Source organism: Melanerpes formicivorus, unplaced genomic scaffold, assembly GCF_026170545.1.
Source record: "Melanerpes formicivorus ecotype bairdi unplaced genomic scaffold, bMelFor1.0.p_v2 SCAF_3, whole genome shotgun sequence".
Lineage (NCBI taxonomy): Eukaryota > Metazoa > Chordata > Aves > Piciformes > Picidae > Melanerpes > Melanerpes formicivorus.
Window position 1 is genome coordinate 5915141 of NW_027142355.1, and position 22694 is coordinate 5937834.

General features: G+C 42.6%; 1 protein-coding gene across 1 annotated transcript; it reads right to left on the reverse strand.

The window, feature by feature from the left end:
• Positions 1-18059, reverse strand: GPR37 (G protein-coupled receptor 37). The gene is made up of 2 exons (XM_068165564.1): positions 16653-18059; positions 1-6113 (listed from the first exon to the last, which is right to left on the reverse strand). Exons 1-2 carry the CDS (start codon positions 17355-17357, stop codon positions 5295-5297), a joined length of 1524 nt encoding a protein of 507 aa, XP_068021665.1. The 5' UTR covers positions 17358-18059; the 3' UTR covers positions 1-5294.
• Positions 18060-22694: the final 4635 nt, after the last annotated feature.

Here is a 22694-nt window from a genome sequence, read left to right on the forward strand (position 1 = left end):
TCTTCTTTTGTTTTCAGAAAAAGGTGTTAACCCACCACAATCATTTGGTATAGTTTCTTATGGAGCTGAGATGAATCAGCTTCCTGTAGGCAGTTCACTTCATAGGTTTCCCCCTTCAGAATAAAGGTAATACACAATCTCATCCACACATGCTGTAATCTTTCTGAGGCAGAGAGACTGCAGCCTCGAGACTCAAAGCTGTGTATGTAAGCATCTGTTTCAAGTTTCAAGAGAGCTGCCACACTGCCTGCAAAATATCTTTATCTGAAGAAAACACCTCAGAAACCAGTAAAGGTCTGGGCAAGAAAGAAGTGCAGGAGAGCAAGACATCAGACTTTCTTCTGCAGAAACTCATTCAACTGTGACTACTCTCCCATTAGTCACCCAAAATGGATAATTTGCCAAGGTGGGTGGGGAGTTTGACATTGGGACACAAAAATGCACAGTTTTCTACCACAAAAGCACCAGTAGGGCTATGGGTAGCATACGTATTCTAAACCAGTTTTGGGTTCAAATATCTGGGTTAGTGAAGGCACTTGAAAATTGATAATTTCTCACTTAGGCTCTTTACGAGTCTACCTGCTGGCTCCACTTCTCTGACAGTATCTGTTCCCTTTAAAAACATTCCCTGAACCAGAGAGTGAGAAAAAAAGATTGTTTCTACAGCTCAGTGGCTTAGGTCAGCAGTGTTGACACTAAGGCTGAAGTCTCCACTTCAATATTTAATTACCAAAAGAATTTGGAATTACTCCAACAGGAGAGGTAAAGACCTTTTCACTAGCCTTTTAGATGGTTATGGTGATCCATCAAATTTAAGACTCAGCTATAAACTAAAGAAAGCAGGACTCTGAATCTAGCTCTTCCATCCTAGAAATAACAAAACTTAAATTAGTGATTCACCAGATTGTGCACAAACACATACATGCTGGTGCCAGTGTAGTGCCAGTGTGGTAAGCTTGGCATTCTGCAGACTGAGCCCAGCTAAGGAGACAGGCTCATTTTGAGCAAGTTTTGCCTTTAGTCTTTACTCCAATATAGTACGAAGGGAATGACTTAAACCATTTGGAAGTTTTCTTAATATTGCCTGGCAAAACAAACAAACAAACAAACAAACCAACCCAAACCAACACATACACAAAACCCAAAACAAAACCACAACAAACAAACCCACTCACCCAAACCCAAATAAACAAACGACCCATAAATAGCTTAGCAATGTCTTTGAGAGTATCAACAGCAGCTAGACATACATAGGGCAAGTTGCATATCTTTGTACTGTGCCACAATGGTTCACAGATCCTAGGAGAGATTTTGAATACTCTTTAATTAATTTGGAGATGCTATTTGGAGGTGCTATTTCAATAGCAACTTACACTTCCTAAAATTTAGTCTGCCTCTGAGTTCCATGAGCATAACATGACAATCCCACCATGTAACCTAACGTCATATGATTTCTTACACAGACATAGAACAACATGATTGGAACATTGTTTTTAGGAGCCATTCCCAGAGCTGCTGGACCTGCAGATGTGGAAGCTTACATCTGGGTCCTAAGGACAAAAGAGGAGCTGCGCAAGTCACTGAGATCATTTAAGACCAGGAGTTATTTAAATTTGGATGCACAAATTTATCATGAAAGGGATAAAATAAGATACTTCTTCTGAATAAGCAATATCCATCAATAATCTACCATTTGTACTATGGCCAACACAACTTCCTATTTTTGATATATGTCATGAAACATGACCTCATTGGAGATACTGGATCTCATACTAGTTTTTACATGTTTTATTTTTTCTCCCACCATTAGACACTAAAGATTCAACTGGAGGGAGCACTGGGGCATATTGTCTAGACTGTATTTTTGCCAAGAAAGGTAGGACCAGATTATCCTTGAGGTCCCTTCCAACTTGTACTCTGTTTCAATGAATTTCTTAATGAGACCAGGGCTGGGATGGTAAGTACTAACATATTAAAGATCTACATATCTGTGAGGTATATGGCTTTCTTACCTCACAGTCTGATTTTCCATTCCATCACTCTAACTTTGATCATCATGCCCTGCATGTTTCTCTTGGTTATGTAAAAGAATCAAATCCCTGCCATAAACATACAAACATTTCCAAGTTTTCATTCATCAATCTATTAAATGCCCTTTTGTTAACAAATGTCTTACAGAAATGGCTTCAAATCAGACAGAAATGGCTTCTAAGTGGCTAAGTAAGAAAAGCAAACACCAGGAAAATTTCAGAGCACCAGTCCCAAAAGTAGGAAGCAAACCAGTGCAGTACCCCATCTTTAACAAACGGAATCATTTATCATGGCAAATGCATTAGCAAGCCACGCCTGTATCAGAATAGTTGCAATGATGCCAGCCAGCTAATGTGACATTAGTTAAACCAATTTAGATAGCAAATTAAAATAAAAGGGTGTCTTGCCCGCCCAATTACTATGGAGGTCCAAAGTGTGTGTGGGGAACTGTTGACAGAAATAGCTGTGAAAATTGCTCTCTTTCAGCAGAATAAAAGGCTAGGTACACTGGGTACAAAAAAGTCCAACCAAATACAAGGCTGGAGAATGCTCCACCACAGAAGCAGGAGGATGCGTTTCCAAATGCAGCATTATTGATCCTTCAGATTCTACCATTTCCGGTGACTTGTTAAGCCTCCTTTTATTGCTGATTTGTTGTGGATTCTTTTTTGTTTTGTTTTGTCGACTGGTCTGTTTTGGTTTGTTTTTTCCCCAGTACAATTACCATACCATCTTGTGGAAATGTTTCAATGGAGAAGCAAACTGCACCACTCTGGGACACAAAGCATTTAACCCGGGGGCAAGCAGCAGTCCTCAGCAAAGCTTACACATGTCCACTGCAGACTGGAAAGCAGAAAAGGCAAAACATCCAAGGCAATGGAGACTTCTTCTGCAGTTTTATGCCTAAATTAGCAAAACGTGATCACTCAATACTCCCGAGTAATTTCTGTATTTCTTTACTTTATAAATACTCCCTCCTCCCATTCTGCTGTGATTTTCCAAGGTCCTTGAGCCACTGCTGATGCTGTGACTGAAAAGGCAGCTGAGAGAAACAGTTCATCATGGAACAAAAAAAGGTAGTTTTATTCTCATTCTTTATAAATATTGGCACCTAAAAAGGTCTAGTACAAATCAAGATGCAGAGATGGGAATACGTTATCTGAAGAGATACAGCTACCATGGTTAGTAGGTTTGGCTTTTTTCTCTTTAATCCCTTTCAGAGTTTATTGAATGTAATCAAGTAAAGTGCAATGAGTTTATAAAGAAGGGACAGTCCCCTTCTTCAGAAGTGACTGACCATGTTACGAAAGGATTATATAAACTTAGGCAATTTAGCAAGTCCTGAATAGAAGCAGTTACTTAAATTTAGGCTGGTGAATAAAGTAGATTTGCTTTACTAGGGCCCAGTGTCCGATTCAAATGCCAGAAAAAGAACTTGAGTGCAAATATATTCAGATACATATTCACATTAATTAATTCCAACTGCTTTTCAGTTTAAATTGTTATTGGTCAAAATGATGAAGAAGACATATTGCTTCCCCAAGTAGATACAAAGACTAAACATATGAAGCCGAGGCTCTACAAATAAGAAAGATTCCCTTCCCAAAGTTCCAGCAAGTTCTTTTAACAAGGCATGTAACAGAAAATAAGCCTACATCAGTTACAATCACTTAATTTCAAAGGACAAACACATGTGATTTGACTTCTGCATATACTATTGTGATTGTATTGCTCATTTAATTAGTATTCAAATATAGGCAAATTATAATTCAGTTCCGTAGCATGTATCTACACTTCAGCCCACTGCCCAGTGCAAATAGGAGCCAGCTCTCCTGCCAAGACAAGCCTGACTACTTCAGACAAGGAGTGGGGCAAATGAGCTCTCCTTGTACAGATAGGCACTTCCAGTCTCCAATCTGACTTGCCTGTAACAACAACTTTAGATTTTACTGTATCACACTGCTTCTAGCAGTGCTGACCTACCCTTATTTTAAGAACTTTGTGGACAGCAAGAAGTCAGCAGCAAAACACACTGTGGTTCTCAAAAACAGCTTGAGAGCTGTGAGCTGCTAGTGAATAGCAGGCTCTGTGAGAGCAGCATGATTTATAATCGGTATACGCAGCCTCTGTGATTAATATTCATGCTACATATCCCTGAATAAATAGGAGATGCCAGTCTGATCCAAAGCCCTCTGAAATTGATGGAAACCTTTCTGCTGACTGCAATGGGCCCTGGGTCAAGCCCAAATCATATTTTTACACCTTTTAAAAGAAAGAAGGAATTCACTCTCCACGTGTTTCAGTCCCTCACATTTATTGTCAGCACACCTCTGGCAAAAGAATGCCTTGCTCTGCAATGGGGCTTCCACTGAGTAGGAGCTATAGATACAGAGACTGAGGACATAATAACAAATTGGAAAGAAACTTGGCTTTGAAATCACACAAGACAATTTAGTGAGAAAACAAATCTTTGTTTGTAAGAAGTACAAAATAACTCAGATTTGGTATACCTGCAGGTTAAGAAGGAAATTTTCAATGAGGCACATTGAACCCTTGTAAAATACATTAAAAAAAACCCCACTCATGTAAATCTAACACCATTATAACCATCCTCCTTAAAACACTGCAATTATAGCCACCATGGGTAAGTACAAAAATGGTAAATTTAATATGGCCATTTCAATTCTTTTAAGCAACACAAAGATTTTAAAAAAAAAATATTAAAAGAATTTAAAATGACTTGCAGGTGTCTTAGTTAAATGCAGATTGACAATGAAGTGAAAGAATAAAACTTCATTTCTTTTTATGCGACTTTATAAATTTTATGAAGTCCCAAGTCCTCTCACAATAATGCACAGTAACTGGATTAAAACTAGCCAAATACTTTCCACGTTTTATATGAAACACCTTCCAAACCCCAAGTCTATATCATAATTTTACAGTGATTATCAAAAAAATACTACAGAATTAAATAAAAGTGGATTGATATGAATTCTCCTCCTCAGACAATAAAATCCTAGCACCATACAACATGATTTAAAATTGAGTGCTGTCTCTTCTTCTCTCTTTCTTCTATTTTAATAAGCAAACAAATTACTTCCCAAAGCATGACTGTTAATATGCTCATTGGTTTCCAGAGTTGTTTCAGTAGTAATTTTTTTTTTCCTGGCATTTTGTTTCAAGAAGGAAAATATGAATTTAAAAACAAAAAGAAAGAAAATGGCTACAAGAAAAAAGATACAGGAAAAAAAGTCCTAAGTCAATCAACAGTGAGTCCCCACAGAGGCAAAAGTGGACATTTCGCGGCGGATAGTACTGAAAGGAGAAAGCTCCAGTTCTGTGGTGTACTCATTGTCATTGTCATCACTTGTCACTGTTGAAGACTTCTGGATGCATTCATCACAGCAGCAACAGCAACACTCCATAAAGGCCCGGCTGAAAGGTTTACAGAGACAGAAAAGGAGAACTGGGGTAACACAAGACTTAAAGAATAAAAGGAACTGACTAATGAGATGGAGGAGGTCCATAGTCTGCCGAGAGACCCCTGTGGACATGTAGGCAGTCACAATATTGCAGATGTTTTCAGGAATGATGCAAAACCCATATAAAATGGTCAGCGCCACCACTGTGCAGTTCATCTGACTTTCCAGTTGAATTTGTCTCTTGTTCCCTCTTGTGCAAGCCTTTTCTGCCCTCCTGATTTTCCTTGCTGTTACCAGGGAGCAGGTAATAGTGAAAAGGGTAGGCAAACAAAAATAGCAGCCAAAGTACCACCAGAGTCTTGCTCCATCATAAGTGAGAGCTAGCACATAGATGGTGTCAGGCAGCGTGGTGGATATCTTCACCACACACCGCTCCCCTGGGGGGCTGCCACTGTACTCGGGGTCCTCCTTTGCCAGCTGGCGCAGCACAACCTCCGGCAGGGCCAGCAGCAGTGCACCCACCCAGATGACAGCCAGTTTGGCTGTTGTCGAGGTGCAGTTTTCGATCATCTCATAATACATCTGCACGTTGGTGGCGGCACGAAATCGGTCGATGCAGAGGGCGCACAGTGTGAATGTGGTGACTCCAAGAGAGGCTACCTAGGAAGGAGAAAAGGGAATGCAAGTTAATACAGGTGACATCTATGGGGGGTACAGTCCATTACTTAGTGGAGAGTGGGAAAACTTCATCTCCTTCAAAAGTTCCCTGGTCCTCTGTTGATGGTAGTCTCCTTAGTGATGGAGGCCTAAACTCACTCAGGTTGAAGAGGAAATTAATTTGTTGTACTCTGGATGAAAGCCTTTGCCATTAAGCTTTCCCTGTTCAAAGGGAGTTCAATTTGTAGTCTGAAATGCCAATCAAGTCTAGCCCCTTGACTGTCAAAGGCAAAGGAGAAGCTAGGTATGTCAGTATAGGAGACAGTTAAGCACCACTGTCCTGAGCAGTATCAGAAGCACCACAGAAAGAACTTAGCTTCCAGTGTTTGATGAACTTCTAGCATGCATACCTAAAGTCTAAGTCTGTTTTTCTGCCTACAAATATTTATTTCATCTTGACATCATCCTCTCCTGGAGGCCCAGGCAAACATTTGTGCAACACTGACTGGAAAAACAGCTGAAGAACTGATCAATATGTAAACTCCCTTCCTCCCTCCATTTTTTCTAGGGAGTATTTTTCTGAGAAATCAGTTCCATCACAGAGATGGAAGAGCCTTCCTTCAGTAGAAGTATAACTTATGCCCATATTACATGTTCCTCAAGTACGCACAGGCTCAAAATATCAAAACATAACTTAAGAAACCTGTGGATTAGGCATCTACCAAATGGAGTAGGGTGCAACAATCAATTTTGTAGACTTAGGCTTTAAATCTTGATGGGATACAGGCACATATCATCCCATACTGCAACTTCAAAGAGATTGTATCTGAAATCCTCAGACTTGCAGAGCCTGTGCAAAACCAACTTCTACTGTAATAGTTAGACTTTAAAAACTTATTTTCAACACTCAATTTTGAAAAAAAAAAAAATCACAGGAAAACCTAGGCTTAATTTCACAGGAAACATCTTGTGGTAGAGTGCAATGCAGGCCAGAAGTGGCAGTAGTTCTGTTATTTAAATGATTTAAAGATATCTGGGCTGGGACAGAGCTCTCAATTATATATTGTAAGGAGTGAGCAAGTACAGAGTAATGCTTATGTTCTCTAGCTTTAATAACCATCATTTTATGCATTAACAGAAATCTTGTACTGTCATGAAACACAATTTTCTATAATTTTATCCTGTTTATAATTAAATTACCTAAAAAGACATTTGCAAGATGATTATATACATTTTGGCCTAATCCTATTTCCAATAAATTCAACTTCAGTTCAAATTCAAAGCAGAACTCCCATTAACTTCAATTGGAGAAAGATTAGGTGTCCTGTTGCATTCTAATTCATTTGTTTTCTTGGGTTTGCAAGCTTGTGTTATGCTGAAAATCTTTTGATGCAAAAGAAAATAAACTTAAATAATATGCCTAACAAATGTAAAGAATGCCATCTTTTCTCATGAAAAAAAACCCGTATGTCTGTACACTTCAGAGGGAAATCTAGGGTAAAATTAGGCAGTTCACTGTAATTTTGCTTACCCAAATTCAATGTGCAATGACATATTTAAATGTCATACAGATATTTGAAAAATATTCTGATTTCTACAACAATCTGGAAATATATTTTGCTAAATGTTCTGCAAAGATAAATAGTTAAATTATGCACTATTATATAAATGTATCATTAATTTTGTCCTTCAATATTTAATGGCCACAGTAGATTACTAAAATCACTGCAAAATATTAAGCACTTGGGATTAAAACTGTCAGGAACTGGCTTAGTTGTAGAATTCTTTGAAGCATCTTCCTAAAAGATGGAATGACTAAGATGCAATCTCTTACTTACTAACTTGCAGGAATATTTAATGATGACAAAACAGTACTGCAAACCTAGGCAAGCCTATTGATTTAAGAAGTTAAAGTGTCTGATCATATTCAAGGAAAGCTTGGTAAACATCACAAAAAATTATAAACAACTAAAGAAAAACCACAGTTGCAGGGAAATCTTAATGAACAGTGATAACCTTAGCCAATTAATTTTCAGGTAGCAATTATGAGAGTCAGATTTTTAAATTCAAGACTAGTGACTTTGTTTCCAAAACATTTAAATGTGCGTGCAGTTTTCAAATTCCTTAAGGTGATAGAAAAACCTTTAGCCAGAACATCTATGTGAGTAACAAAAGGGTGAGGAGTTGGCTCTCTACAATTATGGGAGAACAGAGATTGAAAGAAAAATCAGTAGAACAGAAGAAAATCTTCAGGTGTGCACACTAACATTTCCCCTTTCGACTCTAACATGAGCCTCTCCCCCGCCCCCAACGCACACGCCTTTATTGCTTTAGCATTCATTGCAAACAGGCTGTTATACAGTAGCTAAGACATTAAAACTCTGCAGCTGTTAAGGCTGGACTAATGAAAGAAGACATGCCTACCATGAACAAACATAACCTACGGGGTTCCTGTCACATTAATTGACCAGCAACTTGGAGGTTTAAGACAGTGAAATAGAGCAAGAGGAAATAACTAAGAACAGTGGAAGTCGGCTTTGAAAGCTCTCCCATGGATTTACAGATGAAACGAGCTACACAAAGGTATTGTTTCTCTTGAGCAGGCCATCTTTTCCTATATTCTGTAGATTAATGGAGTTAGTGATGCCATGGAAAAGAGTGCAAAATCAAACACTCTCAAGTAGATAAACCGGGATTCCCTCCAGCTGACTGGCTTAAAAGCAGTATAGCAATTTAAGGGTCTGATTACTTACCCCACACTGCAGACTATGAGTAACAGCCAGCAAAACCAAGAGTTACCACTCACAACCTACATGGGTAAGAATTGAGACATGCATTTCTGCATGTTCACACGATTTCAGTTTAGGGGTGTTCATTCATACCAGTCATACTAATAATCAGGGCTAAACTGGAAACATGGATGAAAGCCAGGGAAGTTTCTTTTTAAATGTGTTATATTGCCCTGAAATAATCACAGAATTAAGGTAAGTCATTTGATGGCGAGTAGGTAAATTAACAGATCTTAAAGTGGTGTGAAGCAGCATGGAGTTTAATGGTGCTCTTCTTGTTTTAGCAGCTGAGTTTCTGCTATCCTGCTATGCTGCTGCAGTCGTAATTCCAATCTGGCAGGGAATGAGGCAAGGCAAGGGCGAGTCAGGCTCAGTAGTTTCTGATCATCACGTCATTGTCCGATTTATTTCCATATGGTCCCTATGAAGATTCTCCTTGAGTCCAGATATTTGACACTAGTTTATATCTTTCTCTTGCCACCACATATCAGGAAAAAAGCGACCTCTGCTTTGAGGATGTGCCTACATTATTTGGGCAGAGAACAGCTGTTGAAGAGATTAGCAGCTACACCATACACACACAAAAGAAGACATTATTGCTAGAAGAGTGTCTCTTAATACTGTTGTTCCTTTAAAAGCATTGCACTGTGATGTGCCTTTGAGACAATGCATAAACCTTTGGTCATTAGCTCACCAGCTGTTAGTCATCTCTGTCAAAGCTCATTTGGGGAACTGAGGCCAAAGAGAAATACACTACACTCGTGAAAGACTCATCTTAATTGCATCAGTTTTCCTCTCAGTCCCTCCAACATACCCATTCCCCTTTAATGAACTTTAACAATTACCAAAATGTTCCCAGGCCCTCTTTGGCCTGCCCTACTTATTCTCCTGGCTGTGGTTCCATAGCTTTTGGCTCCAGCCTCTAGCTGACAAGCCTCTGGCTGACCAGAGAGAAGCAGTGCAGGTGTAGTACAGTGAGCAATGCTAGTGGGAGTCAGAATTCTCTCTAATATCTGCTTGACTAGATAAAGATAATGAAAAACAAAGTGAGAAATGAGATCAGAAAAGGTGACTCGGGTGAAAAGGTCAATGAAGACCAAATTCTGTAAGCGAATATAAAAGAGGCTGGGTCAGTCAGTCCAATAAGATGAAGACCAAGATGAAATATTGCTGCTATCTACAAATAATTCCATCTTGAGATGCAAAAGTCACTTAAGCTGAAGGACTTTGATATAACAGAATGGGAATCAACCGTCCATGAGCAACTCGAGGCTGGAAATGAAAGGGACCATTAATCATCTCAGGTATCATGTTGTTGAGCATGCCTTCCAATGGAGAACTGAGGGAAAACAATGTAGATTGAGTATATCTGGTAAAAGATAAAATAAAGGAGTTACAAAAAGTGGCTGCTTCCACCAACTATAGATGAATTTTCTCAGACAAAATAAATTTTCTGTTGATGACACAGAGTTTCTTAAACTACATGGCACTCTTCCTTCTTTGGTTACAAGGCAGACTGGGTATTCAAAAAATTTTCATGTTGTAATAGGAAAGCTGAAAAGTTTGATAACTACTAGCCAAGCCATCTCTGAACTGTGAACTCTCATGACACCCTGTAGACTCTATTAATTCTTGTTATATCATATAAATGACTAATTTTCTTCCCCCTAAGTCATTAGAGTCCATCATCTTATTATGACCATTCTATAACCACAAACTCCACAACTTTAGAGAATGTTAAAGCAACATGCCATGGTGGCTCTTACAGACTTGTCAGGTTTGCCTAAGATAAATAAACAGTTAGTATGAACTGCAGTGCTTCTTTCATGCTACTCTATACCTACAGTACAGAGTCCAGTAATAAGATTGGAGTGCTACAGAATAAAAGGTCATCCCATTGCAAACAAGTATTTAATTGTTTATTTAGATTTCTGGTTTCTGTCCTTTCAATTAATAAAAAATCAAACCAAATAAACACAACGAACCCTCCAAAAAACAATAGCCATCACTACAAAAGAATAAAAATACATAAGTACAGTATCTCTATGTTTCTCACATGAAGTGTGACTAAGCATTACTGGCTTTATACATTAAGATAAGCAAGGGTCATTCAGCTAAAATACTACTGTGGTGTGGTGGAAATAATTCGGTATCTTAGGAGTACGGGGGCCAGGTTACCTCTCTGACATTTGCAATTAGCGTTAACTTAAGCATTCTGGATAAAAATCTATGCCACCTTAACTACCCAAAAAGACAGGGTGGTAATTTTGGAAACTGCTGTCAGAGATGTCTTACACAGATGGAACAATGGTTACAATGCAATCATTTTGTTTGCGGTACTATCAACATTCACATAGAGAGATTTACAGCACATGGCCTTCAAGTGTTTTTGTCATTCTGTGTATCTTAAGAGAGTAATGGTGTTCAGAACCACTTCCAAGACCTGCTTTTGAATTCTTTGGGAAAAAAAAAGCCAACCAGACCATCAGTGCACTGGAAATAATCATTAGTACACCATACACTTACCCAGAGGACTAGAAAGCAGATGTAATTATGGGTTTGGTTTGGGTTTTTGTTTCATTGGGGTTTTTCTGTTTTGTTTTGCATTTTGTTTGTTTGCTTGTTTTAATATAAAGAAATAAATTGGTGCCATTCTTCAGAGGATCAAACTCTCATCATGTTACACAAGGGACTGCTGCACTAATTCTAAGTATCAGCAACATGGAACTGCTGCTAAAATTTTGCCTCTTACCCCTTTGCAGGAAATTCCTGTCATATGGAGAAGGGAGATCCCAGTGATGAGAGCAGTTAGTGGTTCCAGGACAGCAAATGCTGCCTTTTTCTCTCCACACATATGTAACTTAAATATTATTGATTCAACTTTAAACCTAGCCTGACACAAATTCATTTCCATGCTGAAATGCCACATGCGAAGTTTAAATCAAAAGTAAAGTTTTATGGACAATTTATATACCCTGAAAGACAGGGTTTGCAGAGGAAAGAAAGACTGACAGAACACCCAACATGTTAGGGGGCAGAGATATACTAACACTTCTGTTTGAAACAATTATTTATTGCATGATAAGTGCTGAAGATATTCTGTCCAGCAAAAGACATAGGTAGCCACCCCCCTTGAAAACTCTTAGTATGAAACCTTGAAACTGCAAACCTGTCTAAGGATCTTTCTCTATGACCCAGAGGACTTACTGGAGGTTCAGAAGAGTGAAGGAAGAGACATCTTTATGCTGCACAACGAAAAACTCGGAAGACATGTAACACACAGCTTTTATAAATGCCCATAAAAATGTATTTGCTTCCCAAAACTGAAAATTAATATAAGGAGTTTTTCTGACAGCTGTGGAACAGTCAGAGGAACAGTTCTTTGTGCCCCTCACCTGTCTCTACCAAGTAAAAGACAGAAAAGCCTCACCTCAAATTGCTTTGGAGGGCGAGCGCCAGGGAAAGAGTAATTAGCATTCCAGGGCAAATCAATCCTTATGCTTTCTACCAAGAATGCTTACTGTGATTCTTGCTGGGTTACCCACCAGGAACAGGACTGATGCCATATATTGATTGACAAAAAGCACATGCAGAGACTGGGCATCGGATTTTAGAGGCTTTCACTGTCAGCCTGCTCTAGAGTCGCATATGCATGCTATGGTCCAGACCAGGACAATACAAACTTTATTTTTCTCATCTTTGTTGGGGGTAAGAGAAAGACAGACGGACTCATGTTTATTAGCACTGAGCACAGGGTTGATTAACATCACTGGCCTTAGCAAACGCTTGCTCTGTGCTGGACTGCACAGGACGGTAAATGAGCTTCTGCAAGCCCTTCTTCTAGACTGTTCCCCAATTTCAAAACTACTCCACGGTAAGCAGCTTGTCTCAATCTGCTGACACAGAAAGTTATGCCTACCTCAAACAACGCCACCCTTGAGCTCACCAAGTTTCTAGTATAGCCTCCAAGAGCAAACTGCACACAACTCAAGCAAGCTTCCTTTTAAAATCCAAAAGACAGTTTCTAGTCCTAGTTGACACAATCCATTTGCCATCTTAAGCAAGCTGCTCTGGGTCTTAAACAACTTACTTCACTATCAGCTTCTGGCATTAAAAGTGAAAACACAGCTTCACAGAACTGTTGTAGGTAAGAGCTGTGAAATACATGAAATATTTTGAAGCACAGTAGATTTTGTCTACATCCACACTTCTTTCTATTAAACCTTAACATAAATCTGTAAGTAGGGGAACAAACTTTTTGCTTAAACAAAAAGAAATGGGTTTTACATTGGCACAACTTGTGAAACAGGAAGTTGCCAAAGTTATTTTTCTTTATACTGTCATTTACTCTGCATCCCTTGATTCTGAGCAATACTGAGAAAAGTGTATGGCACACAGGAAAACAGTTCAGACATGCATATTTAAAGTTAGGCTTCTGAAACACCTGAAAAAAGTGGCAAATTTTAAAAACTACTGCACAGAAGATTAGAACTGAAATGCATAACCACATCTCCACACATCCTCATGGACTGAGTAGCTGCCCCAGTTGTCCTAATTCCCTCAATTCCTTCTCAGTGCTTTCAAAACGGAGTGTCATCACCAGGGTCAAGTGAAGTTCTAAGTGGAGATAATTTCACCCACTTCTACTAACCATCTGTCCTTCTAGCCTTGTTCTCTAGCAATTTTACTTTCATCACCTAAAGACTGAATAAGAAGCACAGAAGAATTAATTTACTCAGCTTCTTCCTCAGTCATGTGCACAGCATTCCTTATGCAAGCATAGGCATGACATAGTTCAAAAAAGTGGTTAGAAGTGACTGAACTGTGATAGAAAGTACCTCTGAAATGACTGCTTAAGGTACCTGGTCACAGCAGATCTTTATTAAGTATGGGAAAATTGCCCTTTAATTAAAAACTATGGAGGCCTTCCACTGCTAGAAGCTCAATATTTATATCTGCAAATGTGCTTGAAGATACCATAAAACATCTTCACCAGATTGTGTGCATATGTGTCATCACTGGCAACAGCTGCTTTGCTGAAACTCTGCACAAAATCCATTAAACAGCACAAATTAAAAACAATTGGTCACAAGAGGCAAATCTAAGAACACTCAAAGTTCCTCACTGGGATTCAGTTGAAACCTTCAAATATAATACAAAGCATGCTTGAGTTGTGTTAAAATGTTGTGATCACCATATCACTTGTTCTGATAACCAGACATATCCTGTTCCCCAATTCTGAAAGACAGAGGGCTCAGTCCAGTAATGGTCTTTGATGTCTGAAAGTGACATATTTCTGGATCTACAACTCTGGGTGAAACACATAGCTCCCTAAACACCACATGAGGACAAGTGTCATACAAAAAAGAGATCAAGGCATAGAACAAAGAGACTCTTAAAAGAACAAAATGCTGGGCTAATATTAAAAAAATACAAACAACAACTTATAACTTGTCCATCTTCAGGAAGATGCTTTTATTTGTAGTATTCCATGAAGGTCTGGAAGCCTCTACTAAACATAGGTGTCTACAGCTTTGCTCCCATTGTGTGAGAAGGGAATGAGTCTGACCAGGCAAAATATTCAGCTGTTGGATGCACACTGCCCTGAACAATCCTTGACAGAATGTCAGTGTCACTGCATAACATCTATAAGGTTGGGGCAACAATTCATAAGTGGTAAAACTTTACTGTAACTCTTTTCTCTTTCTCAGTCCTCCTCACCAAGCTCAACACAAGCTGTGAAGAGTGGTGTTCAGTATCCACCTCTCATGGCTACAGTTTGCAAGAGGGAAATCCAGCCTTTTAATTACTCCTCTCAGGGTGAGGAACATACTTCACATACACTAGTATCATGTTTAACAATTACTGAATGAAAAATATATAACACAGAAGCTACACAGAACCCCAAAGCTGCATCTTTTTAGATCTGTACCTTTGATATAAATTAATTACATTTCCTCCAGGACAAGAAGAATGTTTCACTTTTAGATCCCACTGTCTAAGATAGACACCATGCTCTAGTGGTCCACCACAACTAGATTGGTGCCAGTTCTTGAGTAAGATTTGAATAAGAACTCTACACATCGACAGAACTTTAAAGTGAAAACATAATGTATCATTAAAATATAAAGGAATACAGCAGCTGAATGTGTTCAGCAGCTACATTTCCAATAAACTACTGAAACTACTACTCTGTTTGACAACTTTAGTCCCTAAAGCTGCACAGCATAAGGAACAAGTTTTGAAGAATAGCATAACCATGCAAATAATACAAATTACTAATCTTTAATTAGAATCAGCATTACAAAGAATCGTTTCTCATTTTGTTAGAAAAAGGTTAGGAAGGTTAGGAAGTGCGAAACGTCACTACAGGAAAGTCCTGAAAACACTTAAACGACACAAGCTACTTTAATTGAAATGGTTCCACTTTAACTGAGACACTACTATTTTTTTTTGCTGATTATCACTGTAGCCCCAAATCAGAAACTTTACAAGTTCCTAGTGCTATCAGTTTCTCTACAAACATGTATTTACTCCTTCATATCTTCTTCAATGCAAATCGATTAAGTGTACTCAGTTTTTCCAATGTAGTGCTGTTACATATACCACTGGCCTCGAGTTCCTCTAAGTGTAGCACAGCTCCACCCTTTGTCCAGTACGACCAGTAATAAAATGTATCACTTATTAAAGAAGTAGGCAATTTCGTGGCTACACACATCACACATCTTTAAAAACATTTCTTTCAAAATATCAGTTGACAGTTATTTATGTATTTCTGTGTACTAGTGTGTTATTAAAGCTCATATTGCACGTATTAATTACAAGTTGGATTTTGTTTGGGGAGAGGAACTGGTGTGGTTTTGTTTGTTGTGTGGTTTGTGGTTTTTTTTCCCTAATATTCCTTTTTTAGGACAAGAGAATCAACAGCTGGTGCCTCAGATTTCAGTTACAAAGAAATGTTGAACATGGTTGTTTTAGAAATACAGCAGAGCCAGTCAGAATTAAGAGCTACCACTCCATCAACAAGCCTCAGTGTTCAGTACCAGTTAATAAAGTAGAAAACGTGAACGCTACTAGCAGGTCTCTAGGAAGTTGGCTGAGAACTTCTTTGACAGAGCCTTCTTTTTTGTCTGAGCATCTGAACAACTGCCATGAAGCTGCGGTTTAAATAGAGCTGGGGTCGAATTTTTTTCTTAAGCAAAATAAATTTTATGTTTGAACACTTAAATATAAATCAAGAGCACATCCATCCATCCCATCGATGGTCCTTTTTATATGATCAGCTTCTTAGAGCCTATTCCCACTTACCCCGTCCATCTGCTTTCCTGATTCACTTCAGGAAAACAAACATAAACCAACAACTTAAAAAAATGTAAACCTAATTCTGAGGAGATTCCTCGACATTCAGGATCACGAAAAGCAAGGAAAGTTTGACAGAACTTGCCAAGTGGAAGGAGGTGCTTAGTCTGAGATTACAGGGATCCCGATGCTGCCGGACCTGATAGAGCCATAAGCACCTGTCACAGCAAGGCTGGGCCGGGGCCCTCCTCAGTCCCCCAAGAGTGCCTGGAAAACCCAGACCACACCGCACCTGGACGCCACCAGGCCAGCAGCAATGGACAAGGACAGCGACGGCCCCGCACCGTAGCTAAAGCCGGCGGCAGGAAAGAGGCGACCGGGGTGCCCGAGGCCCGCGTCCCGACCACCCGGGGAGCTGCGCAGAGGCCCACGTGTCCCGACCCACCGCCATTACCTCGATGTATGGGACGATTTTGCAAGAAAAGTCTTCTAGGAGCCACTTCTTGGTGAGCTCCTGGAAGATGACCAGTGGCAGGCAGAAGAAGACGATGAGGAAGTCCCAGAAAGCCAGGTTGGCTAGCAGTGAGTTGGAGATACTCCGCATGTAGTAGTTGTGGCAGACGATGCACATCACTGCCATGTTGCCCATGATGCCGATGCCGAAGATCACCACGGAGAGGCACATGACGGCGTAGGCGCCGTACGACTCCTCGGTCAGCGGATAGAAGGGGTTGCGGATGCGGGCGCGGCGCCCCGTGGCGTTGCCGCGGGACCCGGTGCTGCCCTCACCGCCGGCCGAGCCGTTCAGGGGCAGCCAGTGGGGGCCATTCGCCGTGCCCCTCCCCGCCGCCGCTCCGGCTCCACGCTCGCTGCTCCGCGCCCGCCGCAGCCCGGTCCTCGCCGCCCCGTGGGGCGCGCAACTGCCGCCTGGCCCCTCCGCTCTGCCGGGTGCGGCGTCAGCCCCGTGTGAGAGTTCTCCACGCCCGGGGAGAGCCGCGGCCGCTCCCCGGCCCTGGACGAGGGGCGTCGGGGCTGGCAGCGAGCGGGCGCGCTGAGGGAGCGCAGGCAACGCGGCGGCCGCGGCGGGGGCCAGAGCGCAGGCAGCCCAGACGCTCAGCACCTGGCAGAGCAGGGCGAGGGGATCGCGGAGATACTGCATGGCCGAAAGGCGGCGGGGCTCCCTCTCTCCCTTTCAGAGGTGGCAGCCGCCCCGCTGAGCGGGGCTGGGAGCGAGAGACATGCTCGGCTGCCTCCCAGGGATAGCGTGCCCCGCCGGGCAGGGGCTAGCCACGACGTCGCTGAGGCTGGAAAGCGGCTCCCGCTACCGCCGGCGTCCGCCGAGGGAAGTGGCTGGCGCTGGGGGCGCGGCGACCGAAGAATCGGGGAGGCTCTTGTTGCCACCACCCGGGGCAGCCCCGTAAACTTGTGTCGCTGTCTCCGCCGCGCCGAGTTAATGTAGCAAGTGCAACGCCAGGAGGACTCCCCTCTGGCGCTCCGCCCTTTCCCGGGACCGCTGCCTCCCGCCAGCAGTCGCACCGGCCTCGTAATGTCCATTTACGTCCTCCCGTCGCTTCGGGTTGTTGATGGCTTTATTGGTGAGGAAAAGTCCCCTATGGAAAACACTCCCCTTTCCGGGAAATTGCAATTCCTTTTCTCCAACAGCCTGGTAGAAAACAGGTTGCTGCGCGCATCTTTGGGCTTTTAAAGGCTTTGCAAAACTCTTGTCAGGATTAATCACCGCGCCATCTAAGCGCTCACACTGCATCGGAGAGAGGCGAGAACAACCAGGACGGCAAAGTTGCTACCGGCGCCGGGCGGGCGGAGCCGCGGGACCGACCCCTAGGGTCTACTGCCTCTCTGAACCGCTCGGGCAGCGGGAAAGGCGGGGCGGCAGCCGCGGCCGCGAGGGCAGGCGGGTCTGCGGCGGGCTCCGCTCCTGCTGCCAGGTCCCCGCGGTGCCAGCTCTGCTCAGGCCAGCACGGCGCGGCTCGGCTACGCCGCGTCTCCTGGAGGTGAGCCGTAAAGGCGGCCGAGAGCGACGGCCGCAGTGCGCAAGCGCCGCCCGGCGGCGCTGCGGGGCCGATTCGTTGCCCGGCTGAGACCTGGCTGCAGCTGGCCAGGGAGCCGGGCGGCGAGAAGGGGGTGCGAAAGCTAGGTCAGCCCTGCCATCGTCCCCCGCCTCTTTCTCTGCCGCAGCCTGACCGTATGAGTATGCTCCGCGGAAGCCCCTTTCCTGGTGCTGGAGCCGTTCCCGGGCTCCTCTCCAGGTTCACCCCGCTCTACTCCCGGCGCCCGGGTCTCAGTGTCTGTGTGCTGTCTCGGTTCGCAGGTGGCCGCGCAGCCCGGGGGAACGACAGGCGAGAGGAGCGCCTTTCTCCCGCACGGGAACTCTCACCGCGGCAGGAATCCTAGGCGATGGGAACAGAGGGTGAGAGGCTGTGGGGGAAACTGTCGGCGTCTGGGTGGAAGAAGAAAATTCTGCCTCTCTGTGAGGGCACCTTACTGGGTCGGGGGAAGGGCACAGTCAAGGAAGAAAGGGATGTGCCCATATGAAGCGCAAAATGAAGCACAAGGGTGCCGTCGAAGGAGATGGTGCTCAAAGCATCCTCGGAGCTCAGCCACCTCTGTAGTGTCTATGTTTCTTTCCTGTTTTGAACATTTTTGTGTGGTTTGGTTTTATGCCTTTGCAAAGTCAGATAAACTCCCCATCTCTTTCTCCTTGTTTCTCTGTGGTTTTTTTTTTAAATTCAGCTCCTTACTGAGTTTACCAGTGTTGCATACAATAAATATTTCCCTATAGGGAGTCTTAAGGATCTTCTGTTGCCCTTGTTTCCATTTTTAAGAGTTTAATGTCACTTACGCTCAACAGTTTTACAAGTTTTAAACTTCTCCCATAAACTGTATTGCAAAGGATCCTCCCACTCCCCCAACTTAACCCATTTGAAGTAAAGATCAGAAAGGTAGTGAAAACTACTGGAGCTCCCCATTTTAGAGACTGAAATAAGTGCTATTAATCTCATAGTTTCATAATCTCTTTTCTTGTGGGTCAGATTTGAAAGCCTTGAGACGTGAAGTATGTGGGATGTGCTTGCTGCTTGGAGCCCTGTCTTTCATTGTATAAATGATCATCAAAGAAAACGGTGAAACTTCACAGTAATACAAAATTCACATTGCATCCATACAAAAAAAATAAATAAGACAAGATTGCTACCACTTCTCAATGAGACTGAATCAAGCTGTGGAACTGAACAGCTCATTTTGTATGAATTGTTGATTATTGTTTATTGTAAAGATACAGTTCACTGTTTGGCAGAAGGGTAGGCTTTCTGTGAAGGTACTCAGTAGGCTGATCTTTATATCAACAGAGAGAAAAGTGCCTTCCTGAGGTCATTTATCTGCTATTAATGTCCAGCGTGTGTGGTATAATTTATTGTCTGAGGGTGCTGCTTGCACACTGTCTAGAAAGGACCTAATGAAATTATTTTGAGTGAAAAATGTGACCTTTCAGTGGCTAAAACTACCGAGTCCTGTCCCATTCAAATTTAGGTGTAGTGCCATTTCCCTGGCTATGTGGGTTAAACAGAAAACACCCAAGTTGGACAAAAACTCCCAAATGTAGGTGAGACGCAACTGTGGGACCCTTAAGGCATTTGAAATACTACAAGAACAAGCGGAATTAAATAGGCACTGCTGTGCTGTCTGTCCCTTACTATAAGTCAAGCCATTTTAAACTTCTTTAGCAATGTGTCATCTCATGAAGTTAAATGATCAAGCTAATTTTAAGGGTTCTTGATAAATATTAAGTTTTATCTAGTAAAGGTATCCATGAATAAGAAAACCCATCAAACAATAAAACAACAAAATCCACAAAGAAGAGAAGAGAATGGCAAATATATGTCACTTGGTGGGGTGGGGTTGTTGGTTTGTTTTTTTGGCTGTGTTTGTGGTTTTTTTTTTTGTTGTGGTTTTTATTTTTTCTTTATATTTTTTCCCCATTTGTTTCTTAGGAGCTCAGCTGGTATATAAAAGGAGTTAATGATGATAATGAGCTTACATTTACTGCGCCTTTCTTCCTGAAGAGTCCCCAGGGGCATTACAAACAGATATGATAAATTCATTGCTTGTTCTTAAAGGATACTGAGGAATATTACTTCTGGCTTTTATATAGGAGGAGCAGACAGCAATTAGCAGACATGTTGCCCTTCTGCATACTTCTGCAAGAAATATGGATCACAAAGAAGAAGGTTAAGAAGTGTTTGTTTTACGTCACTGCTCTTTTAATGGTGAGACAAGAATCAAGTCATGCATAGGTTTTCCAGTGTTAACATTTCACCTGCATTATAATAGAGAAAATTGATTTCTAACCCAAAAGAAGTCTTGGATATTATTATTTTCTTCTTACATTTTGTCACATTCCCCTTTCACTAAGATTGTGGCCTGTGACAGAGAACAGCTTACGCAAAATAAAAAGTGGATTTTGTAGCTTCTAGACATATAATCACCCAGCCTGTAATGGAGGAACTGCTTGTATTTACATAGGTATGATGGAACTGTTCTTCTGGACTTTTGTCTTGTAAAACACAGCAAAGGGAATCAGAGGAATGGTATTTCCTAGAGTTTTCTCATCTTAATTGAGACACAGATTTGTGTAGAGTTAGGTGTATTTCCACCTCATCATAATTACCTGATTCTGCCAGTCTAGGAACATCCTCTTTTCCTGGCTTTAAAAACAGTTAAATTGCCGTTATGGTAGTCTCCTGTTTGCTGTTACTACCCTGTTAGATTCTTAAAGTTAGTGTTTAAAGGTTGCATTTTCTCAGTTTCTCTGGTCTCCAGTATTTAATTGAATTTTTATGGCAATGCATGTAATGTCTGAGTTGTCTGGGGGGTGGGAAGTGTTTGTTTGTTTTTATTATTTGGGGTTTGGTTATTTTTTTCTTTGAGACATGGGGGCATTTGCATATTTTGAGGAAGTGATGCATATGTCATAAAGTCAGAGAATAGTTTGGGTTGGACAGGACCGTTAAACACTATCTAGTCCATCTCTCTGCAATAAGCAAGGACATTTTTAACTAGATGAGGTTGTTCAGACCCCCATCTAACCTGACCTTGGTTGGATATTTCCAGGGGTGGGGTATCTACAGTATCACAGTAGCACTAAGGTGGGAAGAGACCTCGAGGATCATCGAGTCCAACCTGTCACCACAGACCTCATGACTAGACTGTGGCACCAAGTACCACGTCCAATCTCTTGAAACCTCCAGGGATGGTGACTCCACCACCTCCCTGGGCAGCACATTCCAATGACGAATGACTCGCTCGGTGAAGAACTTTCTCCTCACCTCGAGCCTAAACTGCCCCTGGTGCAGCTTGAGACTGTGTCCCCTTGTTCTGGTGCTGGTTGCCTGGGAGAAGAGACCAACCTCTTCCCAGCTACAACCACCTTTCAGGTAGTTGTAGAGGGCAATGAGGTCACCCCTGAGCCTCCTCTTCTCCAGGCTAAACAATCCCAGCTCCCTCAGCCTCTCCTCATAGGGCTTGTGCTCAAGGCCTCTCCCCAGCCTTGTTGCCCTTCTCTGGACACGTTCAAGTGTCTCGATGTCCTTCTTAAACTGAGGGGCCCAGAACTGGACACAGGACTCAAGGTGTGGCCTAACCAATGCAGAGTACAGGGGCACAATGACCTCCCTGCTCCTGCTGGCCACACTATTCCTAATGCAGGCCAGGATGTCGTTGGCCTTCTTGGCCACCTGGGCACACTGCTGGCTCATATTCAGGCAGCTGTCGATCAGCACCCCCAGGTCCCTCTCTGGGAGCTCTCCAGCCACTCTGACCCCAGCCTGTAGCTCTGCATGGGGTTGCCGTGGCCAAAGTGCAGCACCCAGCACTTGGACTTGTTGAATGCCATCCCATTGGATTCTGCCCATCTGTCCAGTCGGTTGAGGTCCCTCTGCAGAGCCTTTCTACCCTCTAACTGATTAACATCTGCTCCTAACTTGGTGTCATCTGCAAACTTGCTGATGACTGACTCGACCCCCTCATCCAGATCATCAATGAAGATGTTAAAGAGGATGGAGCCCAGCACTGATCCCTGGGGGATGCCACTGGTGACTGGCCGCCAGCTGGATGTGGCACCATTCACCACCACTCTCTGGGCTTGGCCCTCCAGCCAGTTCCTAACCCAGCACAGAGTGTTGTGGTCCAATCCACGAGCTGACAGCTTAGCCAGCAGTTTGCTGTGGGGGATGGTGTCAAAGGCCTTGCTGAAGTCCAGGTAGACCACATCCACAGGCCTCCCCATGTCCACCAGGCGGGTCACCTGATCATAGAAAGAGATCAGGTTGGAGAGGCAGGACCTGCCCTTCCTAAATCCATGTTGGCTGGACCTGAGCCCTTGGCCATCCTTCAGGTGCGCAGTTATTGCCACCAGGATAATCTGCTCCATCATTTTCCCTGGCACTGAGGTCAGGCTGACTGGCTTGTAGTTTCCAGGTTC

Coding starts and splice junctions, on each gene's coding strand:
- GPR37 (XM_068165564.1), bottom strand. CDS start 17,357: ATGCAGTATCTCCGCGATCCCCTCGCCCTGCTCTGCCAGGTGCTGAGC. Junction 6,114..16,652: donor AAATCGTCCCATACATCGAG/GTAATGGCGGTG, acceptor TCTCCTTCCTAG/GTAGCCTCTCTTGGAGTCAC.